The 22,351-nt window shown below is 42.7% G+C and overlaps 1 protein-coding gene across 1 annotated transcript; it reads right to left on the reverse strand.

The window, feature by feature from the left end:
• Nucleotides 1-804: 804 nt before the first annotated feature.
• LOC133502433 (high affinity choline transporter 1-like) lies at nucleotides 805-20,954 on the reverse strand. Its single transcript, XM_061823224.1, is given in 16 exon segments — nucleotides 805-1,415; nucleotides 1,514-1,671; nucleotides 1,674-1,730; nucleotides 1,864-2,017; nucleotides 3,986-4,132; nucleotides 4,281-4,429; nucleotides 4,556-4,711; nucleotides 7,056-7,169; nucleotides 7,267-7,466; nucleotides 10,836-10,891; nucleotides 14,429-14,575; nucleotides 14,672-14,820; nucleotides 14,947-15,102; nucleotides 17,825-17,938; nucleotides 18,053-18,252; nucleotides 20,096-20,954. Coding segments are annotated over 15 exon segments (2,460 nt in total). The 5' UTR covers nucleotides 18,237-18,252; nucleotides 20,096-20,954; the 3' UTR covers nucleotides 805-896.
• Between the last annotated feature and the right edge of the window lie 1,397 nt (nucleotides 20,955-22,351).

Here is a 22,351-nt window from a genome sequence, read left to right on the forward strand (position 1 = left end):
TACAATAAGACGTCATAGATTGAAATGTAACCCTATATAAATATTATATATATATATATATAAATAAATGTGGAACATAAGATATTGAATATCATATATATATACATACATATATATATATATATACTACATATATATATACACATACATATACATATATATATATATAACACATACATATATATATATATATATTATATAACAATACATATAGCATAGTATATATATATACACACTACATATATATATAATATATATATATATAGATATATATATACACTTACATATACATACATATATATATACACATACATATACATACATATATATAATATATTAACATACATATATATATATATATATATATAATATATATATATAATATATATATATATATACATATAACATACAGATATATTTATTATATATACCACATACTATATACCTGTATACGACTATACAATGTGATTGTATTTTTTATTTTTCATTAATACCTAAATATAATGTCCTCTATTGACTTTTTGAAGATATTTTTGGAAAACGTATATATACAAGAAATGATGGTAAATCAGCAAGGTTATTTGTTTATTTGCAAAATAGAGTGCTGATTTTTATTCACTTTTAAGATTTGATGACACTGACTTTACAGAGGAGTATCGTAACAGTTTGCAGAAAGATTTTTACCCTATTCCATAATATACCGCAATAAGTGTCCAATTCTAAAATAAAAATACAGAAATTCAAAAATTTGGACAATTGTTCTGGAGTTATTGACAGTATAGCCATGGATTAAACCAGGTGTGTCCAACCTAAGGCCCATGGACCATTTTGAGAAAACGTATGGAGGAATGCGCCCATAATTATGCCTAAAATCAGGTTTGGCAGATACGATGAGCCTATAAAGCTGTACTTAAGACAAAGTCCTTGTTCTCATTGGAAATTGGTCTCTCTTCCTCTACTTCTGCCTCTATCTTCTTTTTGAATGAATTCATCACATCCCAGGACTGAGGAATGAGATGGCGAGTGAAAGCGAGCTGGAACAGCCACGACACGAGATTGATAGCTGCAAAAGAAATGAGCACAATCAGAGTCTTAAAGGGAAAGTACTGTCTGATGACGCCATCCTCCTGCCTCCATCCCGGGTAGAGGAGCACAGAGGGAAGGCCGAGTGCTGGTTCGCCGCTCAGCGCACGCAGCAGCAGAGCAATCACGTAGCCGCTGATGGCACCGTAGCAATTGGTGGAGCGGAGGTGCACCACACAGACCAGCTGCGGGGCGACAAGGCAATAAAGTAAGTCGGTCGTGAGCAGCCAGAGCTCAACGATGCTGGTCTTGTTAAAGGCCAGACCGGTTCCAGCCAGGCCCACCAGAAGCACACTAATCCTGATCACCCACTGCAGCTCCCTCTCTGATGCCTGTTGGCCAAAAATAAGAAAAATGTGTTGCCTCACATGCAAGCACAGGTGCACACACACACACACACACACACACACACACACACACACACACACACCTGCTTTCTCAACATTGTCTTGTATATGTTTTGTGTGAACATGGATGCTGACGACAGCATGACAGAGTCCATGGAGGACATGACTGCTGCTGCGACAGCACCAATACCCAACACTGACATCCAGGAGGGTGTGATGTAGGACAAAGCCAGTGGGAGACATTCCCTGCCTCCCCGCGCTCATAAGGTGGGGGTAGACCATAGTCTGTCTGGTTCCAGTCTTATGGAGAGTAAGACAGCATGGAGGAGGCAAAAGCAGTCATGGTGATGGGGAAAATGATTGCAAGTGGCTTTGTTAGTCCTCATATGGTGGAGTATTAAAGGGTGTTGTGTGTGTGTGTGTGCGTGTGTACCTGCAGAAGTAGCCAAAGCTCCAATTATCATTGAAGGGATTCCCAAAAAAAAAGTCAATCCACCAGCAGCAAAACAGGTGACCTGAGCCCGAGTCGAAGAGGACGCTGCAAGAATCCTCTGGAATAGAGCTTGAAACGCCAGTCCTCCAACAGACTACAATACAAAAAAAGCAGTCAGTTCATCGAGTATTATATCATTTAGGCGTCTAGTAATGGATTAAAAATGTCCCTATGGGTGACTTTGCATTTGTCTATGAGAATGGAAGTGGTGAATCTTTGAATTGTTCTTACTATTTCAATCAATTTTCATCTTGAGAACCACTTTGGTTGCATTCTTGTGTATGAAAAGCGCTAAAAAAATAATATTTGAGCAACCGGCGACGGATGGATTGATGTGGGCAATGACAGTTTGACCTGGAAGGGTTTGATTGGAAGGAACGGTGCCCGATTTGAGTGGTGCTTTGTTATTAGACTTCTGTACTTGTCACAGATTGTCCATGACGAATAATATGTTCAAATCCATTCCTACACAGTTTGATCATTGAGTTTGTGGTTGTGTCATTGGACTTGTACCCACATGCATTTTTTTATAGACTCAGATGACAACAGGGTGAAGCTGTCAATCAATAACCTGGTTCTATGTTAACACCGATGATGGGGCAGATATTAACCGGCAAGCTGAAATCATTGTCGCCCTCATTACGAGAAACATGACCTCTCCCTCCAAATTGTTGTGGAGGTGTACGCCTCTGACACTGGAGCTGAGGCTGTCCTCTCCCAATGGGACTGTCATGGCCAGAACCCGTGGCTGAACCCAAATGCACAAGTCACGAGGCTTAGGAGGGTTTTGGGAACCGTCTTGATTCAGTCCAAGGTCAAAACACAGGCAGGCGGTCCAAGGAGGCAGCAGGAACAGAAAAGGCAGGTCAGAGACAGGTCAGGAACGAGGCGGGGTTCGGTACATGTGTCGCAAGAGCATGGACAAGGAGTTGCGGGAACGTGACATAAGTACAACGATCTGGCAAAAGCCAGACTGCACGAGTGGCTATACATCTTTGAGGCGTAATTATTGGCACGGGCACCGGCGTGCGCAACTGCTGATTGAGGCAGGTGTGGGACCGGCACACCCATGACAGGGACCGGCACGCCCATGACAGGGATGCCAAATGCCAAAAATTACTACATCCCTGTGCTTTCTTTTCCTGTCGTTTTTCCCTCTCTCAATGAAGTTATGACTTGGGAAATTGTGAGCTGCTCACCATCACCCGGGCCCCGGAGGAATGGGGCCAATGGCTGGAGGGGACAGTTTCTTCTTGTATCATCTGGACTGACCACAAAGTTTTACCAATCTCCGTTTTTGCCAAGTGTCCGCGGCAACCTTGTGAAACCTTGTTTATCAGGTGGTTCAACTTCAGTGTATCCTTACACCCCAGTTCTCATAATGGCAAGCCAGACACCTCTCTCATCTTTATTCAACCCCACTCCAACCAGGTGGATCCAGCCGACATCTTTAGCTCCTCCTGCTTTGTTGGAGCTGCCACGTGGTAGATTGAGCAAGTGGTTAAAAAAGTTCAGAGAACACAACCTGATCTAAAAAACGGACCTCCTCTCTCAGGTATTTCAGTGGCCCCATAACTCCAAGCTTACCTGTCATCCTGGAATCACCTGTACCAAGTCATTCACGCAACACCAATTATGGTGGCCCAGCCTGGCAAAATAAACTCAAGAGTTCTACCGAGCTTGCTTTGTCTGTCCCAGAGGAAAGCTGTCTTACAAACTCTCAGCTGGTCTGCTGCAACCCTTACCCATCCTGAACTGCCCAAGGTCTCACATTGGGTTGGACTTTGTTGCAGGCCTACCACCTCTGAAGATAGCACTATCATTCTGAGTGTCATAGATTGCTTCTCCAAGTGTGTCCAATACATTCCCCTTCCCAAAAGGGTGACTGTGAGGAAGGGAAAGACCAAACCAGATCTCGAGTCCCGTTAAAAGAAAGAAAAACGACAGCTACTGTATTATACTGTATTGTCCTTTTTGAGATTTTTAGATGTTTCAAATAAATGAACGAACAGCAGTATAACATTTATATCAAGATTTTTGGTGAAATAAAATTTGATCTGACCAACACCAAAAAGTCGTCCGTCCACTTTCCCGCATCCTCCAGCTTCACCTCTCCTATCCACGAGGGGAAGCTTGACTGGTTGAAATGAGCTGTTTGTGGGGCGTCAGTCACCGCGGGACTGAGAAACATAAATGGAACGCAAACCCACTAAAAGAAAAAAAAAGAAACAAAAACAAACAATGGTTCGTCACAACAGAAAGCGTAAAAAGAAAATTCTCAACAAAGGCTGACTTGACATTCTCCAATGGCACCAATGCGATTAGACGACCTTTGTACAGATTTCTCGAGAGCTCACCAGACAAATAACTATGAACGACAGTTGGATGATATCGGTGTATGCGACCGCGTAGAGGCCACCAAATAAAGTATAGATGATAGAGACAGCTGCAGAGATTATGATGGAGATCGTCGATGATACATCAAGGATAATGCTCATCATTCCCCCTGGAATGGAAAGCACGAGCAATATTCAATCAAAGGTGTGGGCGGCTCACCTGACCGATCATTACCGTACCGTACGGGCCTGCCAATGACAGTAGGTGTTAAAATCCTGAAAAAGCAAACACTAACCTAGCGCAGCAAGGATGCAGGCCGCACACAAAATATCACTGATCAGAGCAGGAACTAAAATTGCTGTTGTGAATAATTGGCCGTAGCGTTGCTGAAACGGGTCCAACATTGTCACGTAGCGTTTGGACCTCATTGGTTTGGCAAAAAAGAGTCCTGCTGGAAAAACACAAGACATACCAGAGACATAAGTGCTTCATCACATCAGCAACATTAACAAAGTTTGACCACAAAGAGTTGTAATCACAAAAGTGTTGTTCATGAGCATCATAAGTGTAAGTTGTTTAAAAGAATAAATACTGAAATTCAAGTGAATTATACCTTTACATTTTACAGGTTGAGGTTTGCGACCCAGGGACAAACTGATGAAGGAATGCAACTGTTTGATGAACTGTCAAATTAGACTATCCATCCGTCCATTTTCTGAGCTGCTTATCCTCATGAGGCATGTGGGAGTTCTGGACCCTATTCTAACTATCAACGGGCAGAAGTCAGGGTACATTCTGAACTAGTTGGCAGCCAACTGCAGGGTGGATAGAGACGGTTAAGTCGCACTCACAATCACACCTCAGACCAATTCAGTCTCCAATGATTACATGTTTTTGGGATATGGGAGGAAATCAGAGTGCCCAGAGAAACCCCACACAGGCACGAGGAGAACATGCAAACTCCACACAGAGAAGGCTGGGAGTGTATCCGGGTCTTCACAACTGTGAGCCCAACGCTTTCCAGCTGAGCCACCGTGCCCCCATGTCGTGTACTATTCTAACATATTTCTCCGCCACACCAGACTTAGGCATGTTGTACCACAGTTCCTCTCGTGGTTCTCTGTCGTAGGCTTTCTCTAGGTCTACAAAGACACAATGTAGCTCCTTCTGACCTTCTCTGTACTTTTCCACAAGCATCCTCATGGCAAATAATGCATCTGTGGTACTCTTTCTAGGCATGAAACCATACTGTTGCTCACAGATACTAACTTTTGTTAGTTAGTTAGTCTCGCCTCCACTACTCTATCCCATAACTTAATTTAATGCTCATCACATTTTATTCCGCTCTAGTTTCCATAGCTGTGCAAATGACCTTTGTACTTAAAAATGGGAACTAGCACACTTTTCCTCAATTCTTCAGGCATCTCCTCACCCGCGAGTATTCTGTTGAATAAGTTGGTACAAAACTTAACAGCCACCTCTCCAAATTGCTTCCACACCTCCACAGGTACTGTATGTCATTGGAGTCTCGCTACCTGCCAAGCGGCAGAGCTCGCTCCCCGCCGAGCCCCGGAGCTCGCTCGGCCGAGCTCGTCAGACTCCGCGTCATTCTGCCCGAAGAACCATCCGAATATTCAACATTATTTACAGCCACAGGTATGGAATTATTCCTCAGTCTTCCCGATCAACCGATTCTGCTATTTCTACATCAGATGAGGATAAATCCGAGAAATCAACGCTGGGCATAATGGTGTCCCATGTAATCGAGTGTTTGGAATGGCACGTAACACGTTACATCCGCCCACGTAGGTCATGTGACTCGCGAAAGTGGCAGCGTCCCTGAAAATTGTAATTGTCGATAAAAATCTTCTCAAAACTAATAACTATTAAATGAGAGAGAATTTAACATCACATTGTCAAGATAGAGTACATATTCCATGACCGATTGGATACACTCTTAATGCAAACCACCGGAATTCCCCTTTAAGACAACAGCACTTGTTTTTTAACTTTCGCCATTATTATTGAGAGAAAACATAAGCAGCATGTCTAGCTCGTCTCTGCTCTAGGTTCCCCAGAGTGTGTTGCTAACTAAAGCACAGGTGGTGGGTGCTATCATGATAAACCACATTGATGGGCTGTGTAAGTACTGTAACATTTGTAATTGTGAGTGTACCCCTTTAAGAGCAGAGGGATGCAGTGCAAAGTAAACGAGGAAAAAGTGTGTGCGTCGTTGCTGCCTTAAAAAAAACTGTGGCTTCTCCTTTTCCTTTTTTACAGTAGATATTTGAATTGTGCCATTGGGTGGAGCAACCAGTCATCCATCACTCATTGACTCACATTGCAAAATGCCACAAATTGAAGAGCTGCATGTTATACATTCAATTTACATTGGATTATTTTTTTGTGTGTGTGTGCGACGCAGAATATCTGTGGAAGAGACCAGATCAGGAGTGCGCAATTGCACACGAGCGCAGCTAGAGAGGGAACATTGGCTGACATCTTTTTTTTTTTTTTTTTTGGCCACGCCGTCCCGCAATCAACCAAAACTGCCGACCCCTCCATTCATCTGAGCTTGGGATCGGCCTACAGATTGCACTAGTTTGTGCCCCCATAGGGCCGCACTTAGAGAGGGGAACACAAACTTCCATGAAATCGGTCAATTAGATCTGGATTTCGCCCATGTAAGTCTGCAAAGGCCCGTTCATCAGCTGCGTATTCTGAGTCATGATCCTGTGGCCTAAGGTGTGTTCAGGCAGAGTGAAAAGCACAAAGGAGTCTAATTTTATACTTACCAAGGAAAAAATTCAAAAAATATGCAAGAGGGCCAATAGCCCAGACGAGACCTTGAGCTGGAGAGTAAACGACCTCAGCAGTCCCCACAATATAACCTCCACCAACCCATGTCGCTAAAACACAACACATATGAGAAACAAAAGCCAGGAGTTTGAATAAAAAGTATCACAAAGTAAAAAATGTATGTGCGTGTGTGTGTGTGGGTCTTACCTGTCATGGTAAACACACCAATCACTACATTGATATTGCGGCCTCCGACGATGGTGACTTCGCTTTTTTTTCCAGAACATTGCTTCTCCACTTGCTTGGACTTCCGAGAGGCGAAGATTCCAGTGAGCAGAATGACCAAGTAAAAAACCCCAACGGCCACAAGTCCAGCCACATGCACTGCCATGTTCCTCAAACAGCCGCTGCTGACGAACACAAACTCTAATCACAAAGTTTTACAAGATGAGCATGACGGCAGTCAGACATAAAAGTTAGATGACGCCATGAAATGAAACAATTTAGATGCATATATTCCTGCAAAAATCTATTCAAATCACATGTAGGACAATGTATGTAACTTTTTCACTTACAAGAAATTGCAACGTGACTGTGACAGTCAATCCTCCTCTTGTACAATAAAGTATTGTCAAATAGTGTAGATAACGACATGTTTTGCTCTTTGACCCGTTCTGTTTACAGCTTGAAAGTGAATGCCAAGAATGCATTGCTGCCATAAATGTGTTTGTACCAGGGCATGAGGTGAACACATATTTCCATCCATCCATCCATCCATCCATCCATCCATCTTCTTAGCCACTTATCCCCAACAAGAGTCATGGGGAGAGTTGGAGAAGATCCCAGCTGTCAACGGGCAGGAGGCGGGCGACACCCTGAACTGGTTGCCAGCCAATTGCAGGACACATAGAGACAAACAACCAATCACACTCACAATCACACCTAGGCATAATTTAGAGTGTCCAATTAATGTTGCATGTTTTTGGGATGTGGGAGGAAACCGGAGAACCCGGAGAAAACCCACACAGGCATGGGGGGAACATGTAAACTCTACACAGGCGGCGCTGGGATCAAACCCAGGTCCTCAGAACTGTGAGACCAAAGCTTTACCAGCTGATCCACAGTGCTGCCTCACATATTTACATTTTTAAGAAACTTAGTCTGAGAAGTGAAGACTATTTTACTTTTATTGCACTTTCATTATTTGCTTAAATATGACCTTATACATTTAATCAACAGATAAAGTGTTGCCCATTTGCCAATCAGACAAGGATGTGTTACTGGAGCCTGTGGTTGTCCTTGATCTTTGTACGCACAAAACCGGCTGGTGTCATCCTCCTATCCCAGGCGTTGGGACGTGGAGACGAACGACACCAGATAAGGAGCAGAAAGTTGCCATCCCAGCCCAGGACCAGAGTGCAGGGGTGGGGGAGGGGGGGGGGCACTTTTACCATGGACCCATACATATAAAAACCTTGTGTTACTAGGCAGCTCTTGTCTTCTTCTTTGGCTATCCTGCCAGAAGACACACGTCTCGTGTGCGGCAGATACCTAGATAAAACCTGGACGTCTGTACTGCACATTCCTTTGTAATAAATCCATTTGCTGTTAACTTTTTCTAATTATTGGTCATATCTTCCTCGACTCGTGAACACGTGTAGGGTCCAAACTCGCAAATCCCTACAGAAGCAAACAATATGTTGTCATGTACAGACACATCCAATAGAGTTGAAAAAACATATTCAACAGAAAATGGCACATGATCCAGATCATCTGCTGCAGTGCACGATGGAGCAACCAGGATTTATTGACAGCTGTCTGAACCAGTGGGTACTGCAGGTAGCCAACATACAATTCAGGCAACACTATCAGCAGCGACTGGATTTTCCATAGCACGAGTCAGAGCTATCCAATCCATCCATCCAATTTCTTTGCCGTTTATCCTCACGAGGGTCGCGGGGAGTGCTGGAGCCTATCCCAGCTGTCAACGCGCAGGAGGCAGGGGACAACCTGAACTGCCTGCCAGCCAAACGGCTGCACTCACATTCACACCTAGGGGCAATTTAGAGTGAATGCATGTGTATGGGATCTGGGAGGAAACCGGAGTGGGCGGAGAAAAGCCACGCAGGCACGGGGAGATCATGTAAACTCTACACAGGGAGGGCTGGGATTGAACACGGGTCCTCAGCACTGTGAGGCCAACCCTTTCCAGCTACTCCACCATGACGCCATTTCTACACAATATTATGCAGTTTTTCTAGTTGCGAATGGTCAAACGATTTGGGTAATAAAATATTTTTCACCAAGAATCATGTGTTTATTTCGTTCAACCATGTCAACGGTGTTCAAAGTTTTCCGGAAGTAAAACATGATCAACATACTACTGCAACTTGTCTTTTAACAAAAGTTGTTCGCAGTTTTGATACTTTCTGGGGGGGGGGGGGGGGGGACGACTAAGCTTGTCGAAGCGTGTCCAAGTACAGCGGCTGATCAAAGTTTGCGTTTGGTGACTTTAGCAACACGGATCTGTTCAGGTGTTGGACCTGGCAGTATGGTAGGCACTGTTCTGGGTTTGAACCTTTAAAATCCAGATCAGACATGAGTCCACCAGTGAAAGAGTTCGGGGTCAAATGTTCACTGCATATGACAGACTGCTGAGCGGGGAATTCTCAAAACGGATGGGATAAACAATCGAGGCTCCATGCTAATTCTCATCCCACAACAGAAGGTCCCCCAGTTGTGACGTCAGAGGTCAGCCACACGAAAGGAGGCGTTTTTCAGACATGGGAAATTTGTTCAATGTTTGCAGACTTTAATTCATAATCACTTTTATTTTTCGGCAAAAACATAGAACAAAATATGCATTTTACGGTCCAGTTGAACATGTATTTTTGTCTAGATAAGGTAATTTGCGTGAGAAAATGAACATTCCATACCCTTTAAGGGTGATTGTAGTAGAAGAGGTATGATGGAATATCTCCATGTATATATTCTCCAAACTCTGTAAATATTGTGTAATATTGGATTGTAGATTTTATTTTCCTTATGACTGTGCCTTTCACTGCGTGCATGACACTGCCCCACAAAAGTCAAGATGTGCACAGCATTTACTTTATGGATTGGATTTGATGAAATACTGTAAACGGTTCCCAAGCTGTGGTCTCTTTCTGTCCGGTTTCAAAGCGTTCTCAATATGTAATAATTGCCCTTATGGCAGACTCTAAATTACACTTCTTAACATGCTGCCACATGCACATGCAATTCAAGGCATGTATCTTATCTTTGAAAGACCTCACGGCATGCCAACCCAAGAAAAGTCACAAGAAGGGAAAACACAAGTTAATTATGCACTTTCTGCAATTTAATAAAATCACATTTGTTCTGTCTGTTTTTGTATGTTGCTGCCACGGACAGATGAACAAAAATACATTAATTGTTGTGAAAACAAAATAATTTCACCAATTAAGTGAAATTTGATCGTTTCCTGCAGCAGCTCTCACAGCACATTGGTGGGGAATCAGTGGTTGACGTCATCACAGAAGGAATCCGAGGCATGGGTGGCAAACTATGGAAAATTGTGATACCGATTGGAAAGCTATCATGGTCTGAAGTTGCAAAACAGACAAGTGATTGGTTGATCATATCACATCGGCCTGGCTGGAATCGAGTTCTAGCGGAGAGCAGTAACCAAGCTTCAACAATAAAATACCAACCAAGCCGGTTAATGTGCACCAGGAGAGCTTAACTCGTGTCTAAGTCTTACATTATCCACTTACCGTAATTTCTCGAGTATAATGCGTCCTGAAGTATAATGCGCGCCCCCAAAGTTGACCTAAAAAAATAAATAAATCAGGAATACCCTTCTACCAATGTACAATGCGCACCACCAATTTGCTGCTTCACATATGCTCAAAATTGTCATGAGCAAGGCCTGGCCTGCCAAGAGGGGCGTGGCCGAGCCACTGCTCTGGGTGGTGCCTCCTCTGACACCCGTCACAGATGTTTTGCATTCGGCACTGTAATTCGACCAAGTATTTAAGTTGCAGTTTTGTCACTGGCATTTGGCAGTTTGTTGAGTATGCTTCACCGCATCCTGGATTCACCGCTACTGTGCGAAAGTTGCAAGTCAAGTGTTGAGCTCTCCTTGTCACAGCGAGTCTGTGCCGCCATAGTCTAGTCACGTCTGAGTTCATGTTTCCAAGTTTTCCCTCGTTGTCATCAGAGCCTGCCTAGTTTTTGTGCCTCTGCCTTGTCTGACTGCTACACTGTGTATGACCCTGATTTGGAATAAAACCACGCTCACCACCATGCTATCGTCTTGGAGTCCTGCCGTAATATATGTATAAATGAGTAACATAAGACATCGAATAGCATATTGAAATGTATATATACACATCTTTTTTTTAACACTTTATGTACATCTATACGACTATAAAACGTGATTATATTTATATTAAATTTTTCATAAATGCCTAAATATAATGCGCTCCATTGAGTTTTTGAAAATATTTTTGGAAAAACGTGCGCATTATATACACGAGAAATGACGGTAAATCAGCAGAGTTATTTGCTTATGTGCAAATTAGAGTGCTGATTTTTATTCACTTTTAAGATTTGATTAAACTGACTTCACAGAGCAGCATCATAATAGTTTGCAGAATTATTTTTATCCTACTCCATAATATACTGCAATAACTGTCCAATTCTAAAAATATGGAAATTCAAACAAATTTGGACAGCATATCCACGGATTAAACCGGGTGTGTCCAACCTAAGGCCCAAGGACCATTTTGAGAAAACGTATGTAGGAATGCGCCCATAATTATGCCTAAAATCATGTTTGGCAGATACAAAGAGCCTATAAAGCTGTACTTAAGACAAAGTTCTTTTTCCTCATTGGAAATTGGTCTCTCTTCCTCGACTTCTCCCTCTATATTCTTTTTGAATGAATTCATAGATACGGGAGTGCAGAAACGGGGCATGAGTTGCAACGATCTGGCGCCGAACCAGTCGTCCCCACGGTCCTATATACACCAGGGCCATTATAGCAGGGTGTTCAAATACTTATTTTCTTTGCTGCATATGACAAATGACGATAAATAAGCAGGGTTATTTGCTCATTTGCCAAATAGAGTGCTGATTTGGATTCACTTTTAAGATTTGATGAAACTGACTTTACAGAGCAGTATCGTAACAGTTTGCAGACTTATTTTTATGCTACTCCATAATATACTGCAATAACTGTGCAATTGTATAATATGGAAATTCAAACAAATTTGGACAATTTTTCTGGAGGGTGGACAGTTATTGAAAGTATATCTATAGATTAAACCAGGTGTGTCCAACCTAAGGCCAAAGAACCATTTTGAGAAAAACGTATGTAGTCATGAATATGGCTAAAATCAGATTTGGCAGATACGATGAGCCTATAAAGCTGTACTTAAGACAAAGTTATTTTTCTCATTGGAAATTGGTCTCTCTTCCTCGACTTCTGCCTCCATGTTCTTTTTGAATGAATCCAACACATCCCAGGACTGAGGAATAAGATGGCGAGTGAAAGCCAGCTGGAACAGCCACGATATGAGATATATCGCTGCTAAAGAAATGAGCACAATCAGAGTCTTAAAGGGAAAGTACTGTCTGATGACGCCATGCTCCTCCCTCCAGCCCGGGTAGAGCAGCACAGAAGGAATGCCGAGTGTTGGCTCGCCGCTCAGCCCACGAAGCAGCAGAGCAATCATGTAGCTGCTGATGGCGCCGTAGCAATTGGCAGAGCGAAGGAGCACCACACAGACCAGCTGCGGGGCGATAATGCAATAAAGTAAGTCGAGCGCGAGCAGCCAGAGCTCAACGATGCTGGTCTTGTTAAAGGCCAGCCCGGTCCCAGCCAGGCCCACCAGTAGCACACTAATCCTGATCACCCACTGCAGCTCCCTTTCTGATGCCTGTTGGCAAAAAAATAAGAAAGTTGTGTTGCCTCGCATGCATGCACAGGTGCACACACACACACACACACACCTGCTTTCTCAAAGTCGTCTTGTATATGTTTTGTGTGAACATGGATCCTGACGACAGCAAGGCAGAGTCCATGGAGGACATGACTGCTGCTGCGACAGCACCAATGCCCAACACTGACATCCAGGAGGGTGTGATGTAGGACAAAGCCAGTGGGAGGACATTCCCTGCCTCCCCGCGCTCATAAGGTGGGGGTAGACCATAGTCTGTCTGGTTCCAGTCTTATGGGGAGTAAGACAGCATGGAGGAGGCAAAAGAAGTCATGGTGATGGGGATGAAAAAATGTACGTAAGTGGTCTTGTTAGTCTTCATCTCTACTTCATATTGTGGCGTGTTAAAGGGCGCGTATGTGTGTGTGTACCTGCAGAAGTCGCCAAAGCTCCAATTATCACTGAAGGAATTCCCAAAATAAAAGCCAATCCACCAGCGGCAAAACAGGTGACCTGTGCTTGAGTTGAAGAGGACGCTGCAAGAATCCTCTGGAATAGGGCCTGACACGCCAGTCCTCCGACAGACTATGATCCAAATAAACACGGTTTGTTCATCGAGTAGTATATCATGTAGGCATCCAATAACATGGATCAATAATGTTCCTGTGGGTGTGTTTGCATTTATCTGCGGGAATGGAAGTGGTGAATCTTTGTATTTTTCTTACGATTTCAATCTATTTTCACCTTGAGAACCACTTTGGGTTGCATTCTTGTGTATGAAAAGTGCTAAAAAAATAATATTTGAGCAACCGGCGACGGATGCATTGATGTGGGCAATGACAGTTTGACCTGGAAGGGTGTGATTGGAAGGAACGGTGCCCGATTTGAGTGGTGCTTTGTTATTAGACTTCTGTACTTGTCACAGATTGTCCATAATGAACGTCATGTTCAAACATGAAGGTGTCCATTCCTGCACCTGAGAACAGGACACCGACCGCAGTTTGATCAGTCAATTTGTGGGTGTGTCATTGGACTTGCGGCCACATGCACTTTTTTTATAGACGCAGATGAAAATGCGGCGAAGCTGTCAAACAATTCCCACCTGGCGCTTTTGTTCCACCGAGTGTGCACAAGTAGGGTATTTAATCTTTTGTTGTTGTTGTTATTATCACTGTTTTTCGTTGGTTATTGTTCAGAGGTGTTTCCATTTGTTTTTTCCACATGGGTTGTGTCGGCGGGCTATGGAGTGGTTATCGTGCGCCTCCGGGGCAGGAAGGGGGAGTGTGGGACTGGGTGGTGTTGGCGGCAACAATAGGCGGTGAGAGAAGCATTGTTCATTTCATTTTTAAATGTTTGAAATAAATGAATGAAAAGCAGTAGAACATTTCGATCAAAATTTTGGATGAAATAAAATTTGATCAGACCATCACCAAAAAGTCGTCCGTCCACTTTCCCGCATCCTCCAGCTTCACCTCTCCTATCCACGAGGGGAAGCTTGACTGGTTGAAATGAGCTGTTTGTGGGGCGTCAGTCACCGCGGGACTGAGAAACATAAATGGAATACAAAGCCACTAAAAAGAAAAAGAAACAAAAACAAACAATGGTTCGTCACAACAGCAAGTAAAATCCGATCACACAACCTTTGTACAGATTTCTCGAGAGCTTACCAGACAAACAAATATGAAGGACAGTTGGATGATATCGGTGTATGCGACCGCGTAGAGGCCACCAAATAAAGTATAGATGATAGAGACAGCTGCAGAGATTATGATGGAGATCGTCGATGATACATCAAGGATAATGCTCATCATTCCCCCTGGAATGGAAAGCACGAGCAATATTCAATCAAAGGTGTGGGCGGCTCAACTTACCGATCATTAACGTACCGTTCGGCCCTCCCAATGACAGTAGGTGTTAAAATCCTGAAAAAGCAATTACAAACCTAGCGCAGCAAGGATGCAGGCCACCCACAAAATATCACAGACCAGAGCAGGAAGTAAAATTGCTGTCGTGAATAATTGGCCATAGCGGTGCTGAAATGGGTCCAACATAGTCACGTAGCGTTTGGACCTCATTGGCTTGGCTAAAAACAGTCCTGCTGGAAAAACACAAGACATACCAGAGACATAAGTGTTTCATAACATTCACAACAACAACAACAAAGAGTGGCGGTCTTGACTTGTTGTCACTATGCACCACAAACAGTTCTAATTATAAAGTCTTGTTCATGAGCATCACAAGTGTAATTTGTTTGAAAGAATAAATGCTTGAATTCAAGTGAATTATGCCTTTATATTTCACAGGATGATTTCTGAAACTTCACTAGTAACGCTCCTTAAGCTTGTTTAAAGCATGTAATGCACGTGAATTCTGCCTTTTTTGTTTATGTATTTTGTCTGTTTCATCCATCTATTTTCTTTTGCCGCTTATGCTTGCGAGGGTCGCGGGGAGTGCAGGAGACTATCCCAGCTGTCAATGGGCCGGAGACAGGTTACATCCTGAACTGGTTTTCCAGCCAATCGCAGGTCACATAAAGACATCCAACAGTCGCAGTCATTTCATATTTCATGTTTGTTCATGTTTAATAAATATTGATTTTCAACAGTCCATAAAGGCTTTTGTAATACTGGGCTATATTTTTGTCAATTTTGAGTTGCGAAAGAATGTCAAACATTTATGATGTGACTTTATAACTCACTTAAATTTTGGTTCTTGAGGCAAACAGTTGGGAACCACTGAGAAGCTGAAAGTTTGAATATTAAACTTACATCTACAGTGGTCTATTCCCCCCACCAGTCCCCCAACCCACTCTATGCTTTCAAACTCTTCCGTGTAAATCTCGACGACTTACTCAACAGATACATGTGTAGATCCAGTTGTCCAAGACAAGTCGAAGCGGGTTAAGAATCCAATTTCTTATGGGCAAAAACATCGACTTCAGCATTAAATATGGTTCCTCTCTTCCAAGTGTCTTTTTCGTTTTTCCACCTACCTTCGTTTATCATCACTTTCTAAATGTTTAACCGTGTCGGACAAAACTCTGGGCGTCGTGCTATAAGATGTGATTTCCTGTCGTCTCCAACCGACTTACCATTGAGCAATGCAACATGCAAACTCCACACAGGCGGGGCTGGGATTGAAACCCGAGTCCTCAGAACTGTGAGGCCACGGCTCTAACTAGTTGCCCCACTGTGCCACTTAAATTAGACCAATGAATACCACCCCCCAAAAAAAAAGATGAAACTTGGTTTGTTATTGAGTGAGATCCAGATGAAAATGTAGGTGGATAAATTGATCACTTCTAAGTTGGGAAGCGTTGACAATAACATGGCAACTAAAATGAAAAAGATCGAAAGACAGAATTGCTTCAAATGCTCCGGTTCTTCATGATTGGTACTATCCGGCTCTCTGGGGGTGGGTGTGTCAAGATGAAGATGTCGATGCGAAGCCAGAGAACTCCATAAACATGACAGAATTCCCCCCCCACCCCACACACACACACACACACACACAACACACACACAAAAAAAACACTTCAATATAATTCGCAAGCATACACAAATCGCGACTGAGGGTGAGGCATATATAAACTTGTACCGAGGGGGTCACATTGGGTAACACAGTTTCCAACAGGGATGAAACATACAACTGGAATGAAGTTCTGGAACTGACAGAGCGGTGCTCATCAGGCAACCTGGACACAAATATTAGAGCATAAACAACAACAAAAAAAATCTTCATTGATTTCTGGAAGAAAAGAACTGACCTGACCCCTCTCTTCATCAATGGTCTGGCCTTTTGAAGACCTCGCCACTGTCATCTAGTACTGTACAACATCTCGTGGTCCTCAAAGGCCCAGCAGAGAATCCACACCCTGAGGGTACTCACAACGATCAACCTGAAGAGCAAGCTGCTGCAGACCAAAAGATCAGGCATCCAAGACCTCCTGACTTAGTGCATCCCAGTGTGCTATGCTAGCTGAATTGAGGCAGACAAGAAGGGGCTACAGAAGGTGGTCAAACCAACCAGAAGATTATTGGCCAGTCCCTGCCCTCCCTTGACTTCATCTCAACCTTCCGCTGCTTAAACAGCAACCCGTTCAACCAGCCCCAAAGGTCTTCTTACATTCAATCAAAATGCACAGAAGCTTTCCCCTCCGGTGGAAAAACACATCTATATACATATCCGGGTGGCTGCACGGTGTCGCAGGTAGAAAGCCTTTGCCTCACAGTTCTGATGTCCCGGGTTCAATCCCGGACCTGCCTGTGTGGAGTTTGCACGTTCTCCCCGTGCCTGCGTGGGTTTTCGCCGGGCACTCTGGTTTCCTCCCACATGAATTGATATGCCCTGCGATTGACTGGCAACCAGTTCAGGGTGTACCCCACCTCCTGCCCGTTGACAGCTGGGATAGGCTCCAGCACTCCCGTGACCCTCGTGAGGATAAGCGGCTAAGAAATGGCTGGAAGGACATATCCGGGTTTGTGTTACCTCCGGTCAAGTCATATGCTGTAAATAGTACATAAAGCCTTAACTGTTAATGCGCACGTCGATGCAAAAAGCAAAACTTGTGACAGGAAAGGTAAATCACTTGCTCAGTACATTTAAAAATGAATGGAGCTACCTTACGAAAATCCCATTTCCCCCTTAATGCTCTGTATTTATTAACCTGGTTCTTCCTTAACTCTTCATCTCTCTTTTCATGGTTTAGGAAATGTCATCAAGTGTAATTTATTTTACAAACAGTATCAAACGCCTATAACGGGTCACTGTTCTGACTGTCACACAGTGAAAAGCACAAAGGAGTCTAATTCTATACTTACCAAGAAAAAAATTCAAAAAATATGCAAGAGGGCCAATAGCCCAGACGAGACCTTGAGCTGGAGAGTAAACGACCTCAGCAGTCCCCACAATATAACCTCCACCAACCCATGTCGCTAAAACACAACACATATGAGAAACAAAAGCCAGGAGTTTAAATAAAAAGTATCACAAAGTAAAAAATGTATGTGCGTATGCGTGTGTGTGTGTGTGGGGGGGGGGGGGCTTACCTGTCATGGTAAACACACCAATCACTACATTGATATTGCGGCCTCCGACGATGGTGACTTCGCTTTTTTTTCCAGAACATTGCTTCTCCACTTGCTTGGACTTCCGAGAGGCGAAGATTCCAGTGAGCAGAATGACCAAGTAAAAAACCCCAACGGCCACAAGTCCAGCCACATGCACTGCCATGTTCCTCAAACAGCCGCTGCTGACGAACATGGCACAACAATCACAATAAAGTACTACATTGTCAAATACTGTGGATGTGACATTTTTTGACCTTTGACCCATTAGGTTTACAGCTTGAAAGTGAATGCCAAGAATGCATTACCTCCATAAATATGTTTGTACCTGGGGTTGATGTTAAGACATATTTACATTTTTTTTAAAATTAGTCTGAGAAGCTAGCAATATGCTGTCATGTAAAAACGCAAGAGTTAAAGAAATTTTGCAAATGACGTCTATTATATCAACTGGATGGATGGAAATGGATGGTCGTTATTAACTCACCGCTCTGTCAGGCGTTCAAAGGCTTTCTGCTTTGTTATTTACTTTGTCTTCATTTGAAATCTGCCATCCCACCCCACCCAAGCAGGTTTATCTTCTCACTCTCAACAGGCACAGCACAACCTCCCCAAGCTGTTTTGCGTTTTTTTTTTTTTTGGGGGGGGGGGGGGATATATATATATATATAAAGAAACGAAAATACATTAAACAGAAAGTGTGTGTGACAGTATTTTTCTTATTTTAAGGCTTTTAACACATCTTAACTGGGGGTGCCAATAATTACGGAGGGTACTTATATAAAGTAACTAAAATGCATTAAACAGAAAGAGAAAACAACAAATTTTTCACGTTTAGGTACTCCTGCAGTCACACTTTTTCTGTTACAAACTGACCCCTGAACCCCATTGGAGAAGCAAAAAGATATGTGGCCCTCACAGGAAAAAAGTTTTGGGACCAGGAAGAGTTAATGTTGTTTGCTGAGTCGTTTCTTGACACTCCAGTCAAAATTCACTGTAAAACTAAACATGAAACATAATAATGGCACTTATTAAATGTTCAAATACATTACAGACATTGTTTCTTTCTCCTTTTTGCTCTTAAAAATTTGCTCGCTCAAAGCTCACACACAATGAAAGAAAACCACGATTGATGAGCTAACAAAGATTAGCATCTAACTCGCGACGCATACATCTCTCAAAATAATGCATAATAGTCCACAAATGCTGTACAAACGCAAAGAAAACACCAATATAGGAATATTGCCCCGTATGTATTCTCCAAACTCTGTGTAAAATGAGTTTTATTAACAATATTGTCGGTTTTACTTTCCTTATAACTGCACGTCTCGCTGCGTGCACGACACCCCCCCCCCCCATGGTCAAGATGTGCACACTATTTTATTATGCTCCCCGGCTCCCAAGCAATGGGAGGTAAAAGTTCTCTTTGCGTCCCGTTTTGAAACGTTCTAAATATGTAATCATTGCTTTTATGGTAGACTATACATTACATTTTTTAGTATTGTTCCACATGCATCGTTTACGTCATTGACTCCCAACTTTTACTGAGCCAAGGCATGTATCTTATCTTTGAAAGATCTCACGGCATGCCAACCCCAAGAAAAGTCACAAGAAGTGGAAACAGAAGCTAATTCTACACTTTCTCCAATTTAGTAAAGTAGCATTTGCTCTGTCTATCTTTGTATGTTGCTGCCACGGATAGATGAACAAAAATACTTTAATTGTTGTGAAAACAAAATATTTTGACCAATAAAGTGAAATTTGACTCAGACGTTGACATCATCACAAAAGGAATCCGAGGCATGGGTGGCAAACTATGGAAAATTGTGATACCGATTGGAAAGCTATCATGGTCTGAAGTTGCAAAACAGACAAGTGATTGGTTGATCATATCACATCGGCCTGGCTGGAATCGAGTTCTAGCGGAGAGCAGTAACCAAGCTTCAACAATAAAATACCAACCAAGCCGGTTAATGTGCACCAGGAGAGCTTAACTCGTGTCTAAGTCTTACATTATCCACTTACCGTAATTTCTCGAGTATAATGCGTCCTGAAGTATAATGCGCGCCCCCAAAGTTGACCTAAAAAAATAAATAAATCAGGAATACCCTTCTACCAATGTACAATGCGCACCACCAATTTGCTGCTTCACATATGCTCAAAATTGTCATGAGCAAGGCCTGGCCTGCCAAGAGGGGCGTGGCCGAGCCACTGCTCTGGGTGGTGCCTCCTCTGACACCCGTCACAGATGTTTTGCATTCGGCACTGTAATTCGACCAAGTATTTAAGTTGCAGTTTTGTCACTGGCATTTGGCAGTTTGTTGAGTATGCTTCACCGCATCCTGGATTCACCGCTACTGTGCGAAAGTTGCAAGTCAAGTGTTGAGCTCTCCTTGTCACAGCGAGTCTGTGCCGCCATAGTCTAGTCACGTCTGAGTTCATGTTTCCAAGTTTTCCCTCGTTGTCATCAGAGCCTGCCTAGTTTTTGTGCCTCTGCCTTGTCTGACTGCTACACTGTGTATGACCCTGATTTGGAATAAAACCACGCTCACCACCATGCTATCGTCTTGGAGTCCTGCCGTAATATATATATATATAAATGTGTAACATAAGACCGACCGATCATTACCGTACTGTTTGGGCCTGCCAGTGACAGTAGGTGTTAAAATCCTGAAAAAGCAATTACAAACCGAGCGCAGCAAGGATGCAGGCCACCCACAAAATATCACTGACCAGAGCAGGAACTAAAATTGCCGTAGTGAATAATTAGCCATCGCGGTGCTGAAATGGGTCCAACATAGTCACGTAGAGTTTGGACCTCATTGGCTTGGCAAAAAACAGTTCTGCTGAAAAAACACAAGACATCAACAACAACAACAACAAAGAGTGGCGGTCTTGACATGTCACTATGCACCACAAACAGTTCTAGTTATAAAAGTCTTGTTCATGAGCATCACAAGTGTAACTTGTTTGAAAGAATAAATGCTTGAATTCAAGTGAATTATGCCTTTATATTTCACAGGATGATTTCTGAAACTTCACTAGTAACGCCACTTAAGCTTGTTTAAAGCATGTAATGCACATGAATTCTGCATTTTTTATGTATTTTGTCCGTTTCATTCTATTTTTTGCTTCAAGAAGTCTGCTTTTTTTTTTAAATTTAAAAGTTACAAAAAGTGTGCCATTTTATTTCATGCTTGTTCATGTTTCATAAATATTGATGTTCAACGGTCCACAAAGGGTTTTGTAGTTCTGGGCTATATTGTTGTCAAATTTGAGTGGCGAAAGAATGTCAAATATTTGGGATGTGACTTCATAACTAAGTTAAATTTTGGGTTTTGAGGCAAACCCAGTTGGGAACCTCTGAGTAGCTCAAAGTTCGAATATCAAACTTACATCTAGCGTGGTCTATTTCCCCTGAGATTTTTTTAAACTTGAGCCTTGAGGTGGGGATTTCATCACAATGTGCATTTGTAAGTGGGCCCAAATGTAACAAAACAACAACACAAAAAAAAAAACCAAAATCTATGGGGTCCGTTCAGAAATGAAAAAAAAAAACAGGATGACGAGATACACCTACATAGTTTTATCTTAATTTTATAATAATTTGATAAACTCTTTAATTTATATTATTGATTCATTATTTTGTATTACAAATTTAACATTAAATCATCAGAAACAGTTTAATTTAGATTAATTCATAATGAAGAAATGTGAACGATAAAAGGCTGGCACTTGATGTTAATCTTCATCACAAATATGTTTTTGTTATCACCTAGACTTTTTGTCACGAGCAGGGACAAGGGCTAGGACCCAAACGTAGGACTCCAAGGCAAGGACGTGGTTCAGGTGGACATTTAATACCAGGCCAGGGTCGTGACACGAGTAGGAAGTCCATAAAGTACAAAAATGTGTGGCAAAAAGGTAAAACCATGAATCGATGTTGGATTATTATTCCGTGGCAAAAAATATGGGAAATGAAATCTAAGACTATGAGGCGGAAGAGTGCTGGAACGTGGGAAAGAGTCACATACAACGAACTGGCAAACAATGAAATGACCCTTGAGGCTTCAATGCATGGCTTAATTAACAGAAACGATTTTTTTTTGGGGGGGGGGGGGGTTGGGGAGGGGTGCTACCAGGAGTAGATGAAAGCAAGGCAGTGGCATGACCACACTCCCTGATTGCTTCAAATTGAAATCAATTCACCATTATCTGCACAATCAATTGAATTACAAAACAAGTTCCTTCTTGCTCGTCCCCCCCTCCTCCGGTTGTTCA

The sequence above is a fragment of the Syngnathoides biaculeatus genome, chromosome 6 (genome assembly GCF_019802595.1).
Source record: "Syngnathoides biaculeatus isolate LvHL_M chromosome 6, ASM1980259v1, whole genome shotgun sequence".
In the NCBI taxonomy this organism is placed as follows: Eukaryota; Metazoa; Chordata; class Actinopteri; order Syngnathiformes; family Syngnathidae; genus Syngnathoides; species Syngnathoides biaculeatus.